A 9,450-nucleotide genomic window follows, 5' to 3' on the forward strand; every position below is an offset into this window, starting at 1 on the left:
GAAACCCCCTTACCTGTTTATTGCTAAGGTTGTTCATGAGCAGATAAACATGAGTTACACTTGAGTGAGATCGGTAGTGGTATAGAAATTGGTTATATAGAGACCTTTGCATGAATGGGTGGGTGGGAGGTCTGCTGAGACGATGTGTATCGTACGGTGCGGCAAAACGAACTGATGCTTGAAGAGAATGCAAGCACAGATAAGCAAATGAACAGTCTGGCGTTAATTAATGTAAATCCGACTGAAGGACGAAATGTGAGCAAATATTGCATGAAGTACAATGTGGCATGGGAGGTGTCAAAATATGAAAGGGGGATGTCAGCTTGGTCAATGCATGTCATAATTGAGCATTAACACAGATTATAAATTATATTCATAATCATACTATTAATGCTTCAATAAATGACACAAGACACAAGGTTTTGGCAAAAGTGGAAGGGGGAGCGAATTGCTGACGCAGGCGTCACAGCGAACAGCTCCATGATGCGACTCGCCTGTGAATTGCATCATGACGCTGAGCGCGTGGTACCTGGTTGCAACCTTCCACCAGCAGAGACTGTACAGGCGGGCGTCATGGCTGGCGTCCCCCTGGCGGGAGCCTGCAACCCCAGGAAGATGGACAGCGTGGGTACCCGTGTAAAGTCTGCTTGGTCTGTGGTGGAAACCCCCAAATTTAAAGGCAGGATGATGTGTAGCGGGAGATGGGCTTTACACGAAGAGTAAAACTAACTGATAATTTACCAAAAAAAAAAAAAAAACAAATTGAAAAACTTGCACAGCAACATAACGAACATACTGTAAATAAGAAAAAGAAACACGCTAAAGAGACCGATAAAATTACAAAGTCTGTCGCGATAAGATAAAACAAAGCATGGTTAGACCGATAAAACATTAAACTAAATACACTGCAAATACACGCAGCGAAAACGAAATGAAATCTCAAAACAAATGACGAAGATACAGTAAAAAGAAGAGCAGTCAGCAATGGACAAGTGACCCAGACCTGATTGGATAATGCTGGGGGGTGTGCTAATGTACCGTAGGTCTGGTAGGCGTCGCTGCGCCACCTGCCCAGTGCCTTGATCAACCAGTCCGGGAGATTTGCGTTGGCAGCTGTCGTGGCTGCACCACTGCGGAAACTGTGAGTAGTGTAACGGTTAACATCTGGCATAGATGCGCGAGTGAGGTCTTGAATGTGGTTGCTAACAGCTTGCCGCGTGAGGAAAGTACGTTTGGAAAACTGGAATGCAGGTAGGTGAGCGACGGAACTATGTAGTGCTTTGTACGCCTGGTATGCCTGCACAGCGCAGACCGATGACTGTGAGGGTGCGATGATGATGTTACATCCCCGGCGGAATGGGTCTGTCTTAGAAACCTTGAGCGCAATGACGAGGTCTGTGTTGCAAGTGATGTCTGCCGTCAGTAAAGTGCGTTGTGGGTCGAAGGTGGTTGACACGGGTGCGACAAATTCGCTGACTCTCAAGAAGCCGAAGAACGCCAGTGTAAAGGCAGACCACAACATAGCTTTGTCATGGTTGCAAATAGTGGGATGGTTTGCGACGGTGTTCTTAAGCATTCGCATCAGTGCAATGGTGATTGGGAGTTTTATACGATTTGGCACGCCGTGATGTCTTTTAATGCCTTGCATAGTGAAGTGAAGCAGAAGGTCGTCACGTATTGATGAGGTGAAGCCAGTTTCGATGTGTGCACGGATGATAGCTGCGAGGTAAACTTTTAGCGTACCATAGGTAAGTGACGACGTTGCGAGATGTGTCATAAACAGAATCGTTGAGCGTTGCGTTAGTGGATAAGGATTCATTCCATACATACGACAGAAGAGAAGATAGCGAGTTTGTCCCGCATGATATGTCCGTTGTGTACCTGGTGCAATGCTCAGGTTGATGTAGTGGCAGGCTTGTTGTGTGAGGTTGACGGGACTACGTCGCACATCGGAGCCGTTAAGAGGGTGCACAGGTCTGGAGTTTTGGTTGGGACCCAACATGAAAGTTATTAGATGCTGCAGTGAAGAACAGCAGTCGGACAAGTTGCATAATCCGTGGACATGATGAGGAGCCTTTTTTCCATATTTGGATAACTGATATGTTATCGCAGTGAAACCGTACTCGAAGACCATACCACAAGTGGCCCCAAATTAAGGAAGATGGTTTTTCGTCTCGGTATCGCGACGATTTCGTTGAGACTTGCGACCGCCACGGTTGGTTTTAGATCTTTCTCGTCCTCGAGGCATGTTGGAACTGGATGTCGTGAAGAAAGACTGGTATTTGTGACAAATGAATGGCTGAAATGCTTTAGCAAGGAATTCTGCTGAGACGATGTGTATCGTACGGTGCGGCAAAACGAACTGATGCTTGAAGAGGATGCGAGCACAGATAAGCAAATGAACAGTCTGGCGTTAATTAATGTAAATCCGACTGAAGGACGAAATGTGAGCAAATATTGCATGAAGTACAATGTGGCATGGGAGGAGTCAAAATATGAAAGGGGGATGTCAGCTTGGTCAATGCATGTCATAATTGAGCATTAACACAGATTATAAATTATATTCATAATCATACTAAAAATTCATATCAAATATAATTCAGAAAATGGCATTTATTAGAAGAAAAAAACATGAAAATTAAAATTCAACTTCATGAGTGTGGTTGGTTTAATTTACTACAATGTATAGTCTTTATAATTGTATGTCCCTGTGTTGTTCCTATCCTTAGTGTTTTTGAATTTAAATTTCTTTTTTTTTATAACTCGATGTCAAAATGCAAATCTTTGAAGTAGGAGAACTCATCAAATATGTATAGCATTTTATTAAACATAGAAATACCACCAACATGCTTTCATGTTTGTTGAATCCTTAGGAAAAGATAAAAAGGGTCTTACAGAAAGAAATTATGAACTACATATAATCTAAATAAAAAAAAAGGAACCACAAAGTGAATGGAAAATGGTCTATTAGATAGACAGAAATGAAAGTAAATCTAAATCCCAGTAATAGCAACTTTTCAAATAATTTCACAGTGAATATTTTTCTCTCTATCGTATATATTCTATCGTATATATTCTATTATATTATATCGTATATATTCTATCGTATATATTTAATTGTAAATTTAATATTTATTTAAAATATTAAAGTGGAAACTAAAACTTATAATTTCCTGAATATCAGTAATTAAGTGTGATTTATACCAAGCTTGGTAAAATACAAATCACAAGCCATTGACATTAGACATCAGTTCCTGTAGTAAACCAAACTCAAAAGAGTCAGCCATTTTGAATCTGAACTTGACTGATATTGTTCAATTTATGTGTAAAGTTGACTTTATCCTGATTTAAAATTGGCATAGAGGGTAGAAAAAGTTGGATAGAAGAAATTAATCTATAAAAATTGTTGTTATGATATCTTATTTGTAATTGTTACTAGAAAATTTTGTTTAAAAAGAATTAGTTAATATGTAGTGCAGCCCGGAATAGTTTTATACATGAATTTTACTTAGAGCATCTAATAATAAAATTATTACATGTACAGATATTGCCCAGATTTATTTGTCATCTTGACAATGTGTTCTGACTAAGTGTCACTGATATATGCTTGCCATGTAAGTATTAATCTCTATATTCTATATACATGAATAGTTAGACTCATCGCTATTTGCAAATCATTAACAGGTCAATGGATTCCAACACATATCATATACCCAAGCCATTGATTGCATGAGGTTACTTTGGAGCATTTACCCTAAAGTTTTTTCATTACATCACAGATTGTGTATACTAACTGCAATTGTCAATTACTCTATGACCTCATGTATTCACAGTTCACTTGTTAGGAAATTATATATGCAATTTAATATCTCATAACACCTGCTGTAGGACATCCCATAGAACATGTAATATATCTTACAGAACATCCCACAGAACAAGTAAAACACCCACCATGAAATTCTATAGGTCAGGTAACATGTCCTTTAGAACATCACCTAGTACAGGAAATCCCATAGAGCAGGTAATATGTCAAATATGACATCCCAAAGAACAGGTAAAACTTCCAACAGGAAATCGCATAGGACAAGTAACATGTCCTATAGGGCAAATAAAATATTCTACAGGAAATCCCATGGAACAGGTAACATGTTCTATAGGGCAAGCAAAATATTCTACAGGAAATCTCATAGAACAGGTAACATGTCCTATAGGGCAAGTAAAATATTCTACAGAAAATCTCATAGAACAGGTAACATGTCCTGTAGGGCAAGCAAAATGTTCTACAGGAAATCTCATAGAACAGGTAAAATGTCCTATAGGGCAAGTAAAATATTCTACAGAAAATCCCATGGAACAGGTAACATGTTCTATAGGGCAAGCAAAATATTCTACAGGAAATCTCATAGAACAGGTAACATGTCCTATAGGGCAAGTAAAATATATTCTACAGAAAATCTCATAGAACAGGTAACATGTCCTGTAGGGCAAGCAAAATGTTCTACAGGAAATCTCATAGAACAGGTAAAATGTCCTATAGGGCAAGTAAAATATTCTACGGAAATCTCATAGAACAGGTAACATGTCCTATAGGGCAAGTAAAATATTCTACAGGGAATCCCATAGAACAGATAATATGTCAAATATGACATCCCCTAGAACAGGTAAAACATCCAACAGGAAAAGTAACATGTCCTATAGGACATCACATAAAATCCTATATAATAGGTATATAGAAGATAATATTTAGTAATCGTAGTCCTAAATAACTATTAAAAATAGCTAGACGTTTCGAGCAATGGCTCTTTATCGATAGCATAGAAGAAAGTGTTATAACGTACAGGTAGAACATAGGAACGTAAGAACGCGCATGAACTATAAGTTAGAATCACAAAATGTTAATACCATGGGGTTCTTTAGTTCCAAGGCGGAATATAGTTTCCTCCTCGACACGCCTGAGCTGATTTTCGTTGCCATTGACAACACATACACCAGAAATAGACATATCTGTAATATTATATCCACTAGAATTAAAATGAAGTGAAACCAGATAATAACGATTTTTCTGTCTAGTTTGCCGTAGATGCTCAGCAAACTGATCACCCAGTCGACGAACTGTAGAACCAATGTAAAGTTTCCCGCATTTAATCCATGAAATGCAATATACAACATTCATAGTGATACAACTGAACGGATATTTGACCGCAACATCTCCCTTGGGACCAAATATACGATTAGAGTCTGTAATAAAAGGACAAGTATTACACCTAGGACGATTACACGGGACAGAACCATATTTCTCAGGGTCTCCCCTTTCACCCGTATGCACCAATAACCTCCTTAAATTAGTGTCACGGCGCCAGGCAGTAGTAGGCATTAGTGGAAACGTAGAACTTGTCTCCTCGCTGGTCTGTAAAATGTGAAAATGTTTGTACATAATGTTTTTAATCCTGACATTTAAAGGATGGTACGTAAGTGCCAAAATTACACAATCCTGATTGTCACGGGAAACCGTAGATCCAATACAATCCGTTCTTGACATTGACACAACCTTGGCCAATGCTTTCCCAGTGACATTACGAGGATAACCCTGTTTTCTGAAATAATTACATAAATTCCTCGCCTGGTTACGGAAATCAGTATCATCGCTGCAAATACGACGTACGCACCAAAGTCATCATCAATGTACCTGACATAAAATTCAGGTTTAGTGCCTTGAAAAGACGAAAAAATTAACTCCTCTTGATATGACATGAATAAACATGCATAGCTCGGACCAAAACAACTGCCCATAGCCACATCTCGTTTCTGTATATAATGTTTACCATTAAAAGAAAAACAATTCCTGTTCAAAACTAATTCCGCTAAGCGCACCAACACAAACGTAGGAGGATCCTTAACTGCCCTTTTATTCAGAAAATGCTATAAAGCCAACAGTACATCAGTGTGCGGGATAGATGTATAAAGTGATTTTACATCCATAGAAAACAAAAATCTGGGTTTATCCGGTGTGAAACAAAATAACTCTAGTTTCCTAAGTGCATCATTAGTATCCTGAACATACGTAGGCTGTGACGCAACAATTTGTCTCAACATTGAATCCAAATATCGAGCTATGTGCTCAGTCGAACAATTACATGCTGAGACAATGGGTCTACCAGGATTGTTTACCTTGTGAATCTTAGGTAATAGATAAAAGACTGATGTCCGTGGTCTGCGCACTATAAGATTTTTGGCCTCTTTCGGCAAATCACCTTTAGCAATATAGCCATTAACCACATCACCTATTTCTCGTTGTATTTCATTCGTGATATCCACATCAAGTGCCCGGTAGGAGTCTGTATCCGATAACTGCCTCTCTGCCTCAACCAGATACAAATCTCTACGCCAAACCACCACTGCCCCACCCTTGTCAGCTGGCATAATAACAATTTCATCACGTCGTGACTTTAGAGAATTTAGAGCGTCACGTTCTGATTATTAAACTTAATAGTATGTATTTCTCGTCTACACACACTTATATAATGATCCAGAGTATCATTACGACCAGGTGGTGGTGGTGTTATTTATTTATTTATATAATAGGTAACACATCATACTGGAAATCCCATAGGACAGGTGACACATCCTATAGGACATCCCAGATAATGTGCCCTATAAATAAATGTTGCATTTTTTATATAGAATATCAACTTTTGTGCTATATGATTCCCATAAATGATTTCTATAAGGGTTAACCATGGAGTATATATCTACCCATTAGACTGGTGACAAATAGTATATCATCACCATCATGTTAGGTAACATATGATTGGAATTACCTATGAATATTAATGTCTGATAATTCAATCCTTTTGTACCAAACACAACAAGATGAAAACCAACCATAGCACCTACTATACTATGCGTAGTGGAGACAGGCAACTTGAAAACTGTAGCCACAAATAACCAGATAAAAGAACCTGAAAGAAATAAAACATAGAACCCATTTTGAAATTCACATGTGGTCTTAGATATCATGGATACATGTGATTGAAATTTTATTTATTCAAATTTTTGGAGTATGAAAATACTTTTTTTAGAACTTCTGACAACATATGATTAAAGTGGGGGAGTCATCACTTGCGCATGCGTCAGATGGCCATAGCGTGTCATTATTTACAAACAAGTGTCTACCCATGAGCCTTTGCGTTTTAGCGTGTGTTGTTATCGTCGTTTGGGACGTCGCACCCTCCTGCTTTAAAGTTGAAATAAAGTATATCAAACCAAATTGAAGAATCACATTTCATATAATTTTTTTTTATTATTTGATACAATTTTTATTATATTGGCTGTAATCTCTAGCTAACAAAGTAGAATTGTTTAACTTCATATTTTCAAAATATAAATATTTAATAAAATGGTTTTATAAAGCTCTGTAAAAACTTGTAAACAATGACAAATTCTAGTCAAAAAATGTCACAAAATATATTTATATAAATTATGTGGATCATGAATTTTCAATCCTAGGTAAATATTATATCATATATTTCATTATTCTGCATTATTTTACGATTTAACCCATATTAAATACAAAGCTATTCCGCCCCAAAATCCAAAAAATAATATAACTCCCTAAGATGGTGAATAAACTGATTAGACTCCCTAAGTTGGTGAATTATTTTATGTAGCTAGGGCACCCCTAGCACAACTTAGTATCTTACCTCCTAATGCACTGATTTCTCCCAGCATTAATATGTCTTCTTGTCCGCTATACATGGACACGTTGAATATACCCTCACGGATGGTTGACGACACTTTTGAACCAAGCAAAATAGCACCTGATGTCTCAAATATTGTTGCTAAGATACAAGCTCCTCTGAGAGTCAGAACTTTTGATCCAACTGATGTAGCAAATGAATTGGCTACGTCATTAGCACCAATAGCAAACGATAATATGAATGCAATGCTAAAACCCACTATCACCATCCATAGTGTATCAGACATTACTTCTGACATGATGATTTATCGTGCTGAAAAAAAATTAAGCCTCATTCAACACAAATTTCCATCAAAACAACAGTCATCAAACTACATTATTGTTAACTGTCTGAACAACCATTTTCCAACACATTGTTTATTAATAAAATTCACTAGTTTCATTTTAAAAATCTACTACTGTAGAATTCTTTATTTTCGCTAGGAATTTATTTTCGCAATTTTCGCTGAAGGGAAATAAAATAAAATAAAATCCAGCGATATACTTTTTTTTCTATATTTTACATTAATTTCATCAAAAATCAGTGAAAATAAATTGCATACAAAACGCCTTTTCAGCGAAAATTAACTCCAGCGAAAATAAAGTATTCCACAGTATATGTTTTTCTCAGAATTGCACATAAATCTATGATTGCATTCATTGAATTCAGGGTAATTGAAATATGACTCAACTTGACTATGGACACACCCCTGTCATATATATAAAAGCATGTGTAACTAACCAGGCAAGCATAGTGTATTTTATATTGTCACTGTGTGGTTAATGAAGCATGAATTTATTTAAAAATAAAACATTATTTTCTGGGTGGTTATTTGAAACCACCATCATTTTTCAATACATGAATACAGAATTGTCTATGTACAGGAACCAGTGAATTACAATCAATTATATTAACAGCTTGTGGACAACCATCTGTTATTAGGGATGAACCATTATAAACTCAGGGGTGGTGGCCGTAGAATATAAATATTTTGTAAGATAATTCATAATGAACAATAATAAAGTTTAGATTCATTGTCCCCTGCTGTAAATTGTTCAAGTAATAATATTATTTTGTCTAGGGGCAGATTTTGGTTTTCACATTTTGGTATCCACAGGTTATATTAGCCCACTTTTTTTTACAAGCAACAACCATGTAACTGAGAACTTGTACTTATTTTATATAACACAGTTGTGGTGACATAAGAAGTATTTACCACGGATAAGATATCTGTCTGGTATTTTATGGATGGCAACTTCTCTTGAGTAAAAGTCACATGCCGACCGGACCAGCCCACTTTCTCTTTCGTGTGTGTTGGTGTCCGGATTTCCTTATTATTCCAGCAATTATCACTCAACAAAATGAGCTTTTCGAACAAAGTTCATAGTCAAAACCATCATACAATAAGAAAGCGATATATTGAGAATACTCACCACCGAGATACTGTACCAAAGGAAGGCCAATCCAGTACGTTGATATGCTTGTCACTAATACTCTGAATTGTGCATGTTATCAATGCGAATTGGCCACCAATGACAGTGGTAACGGAATGCTGTTCTGAATCTGACTTGGTTCGTTCTATGCTTGATCGGAAACATACATTGCGAGTAACAGCACAAAATGAAAGACGAAAACTGTTGTTTTCATAGACCTGGTGGCAGCTGATCTAAGCCAAATGCAGATCTCGAACTGCGTATTACAAACACATAGAATC

General features: G+C 37.1%; 1 protein-coding gene across 1 annotated transcript in view; it reads right to left on the reverse strand.

The window, feature by feature from the left end:
- The window catches only part of LOC144358051 (sodium-dependent phosphate transporter 2-like), a 34,086-nt gene extending 26,103 nt beyond the window's left edge, over positions 1–7,983 (reverse strand). The window contains exons 1-2 of the mRNA XM_085508097.1: positions 7,701–7,983; positions 6,819–6,959 (exon numbers count right to left, since the gene is read on the reverse strand). Coding sequence (XP_085364223.1) covers positions 6,819–6,959; positions 7,701–7,983 — 424 coding nt within the window. The remainder of the gene's footprint in view (positions 1–6,818; positions 6,960–7,700) is intronic.
- Positions 7,984–9,450: the final 1,467 nt, after the last annotated feature.

The sequence above is a fragment of the Saccoglossus kowalevskii genome, chromosome 14, assembly GCF_978046115.1.
Source record: "Saccoglossus kowalevskii chromosome 14, keSacKowa6.1, whole genome shotgun sequence".
Lineage (NCBI taxonomy): Eukaryota > Metazoa > Hemichordata > Enteropneusta > Harrimaniidae > Saccoglossus > Saccoglossus kowalevskii.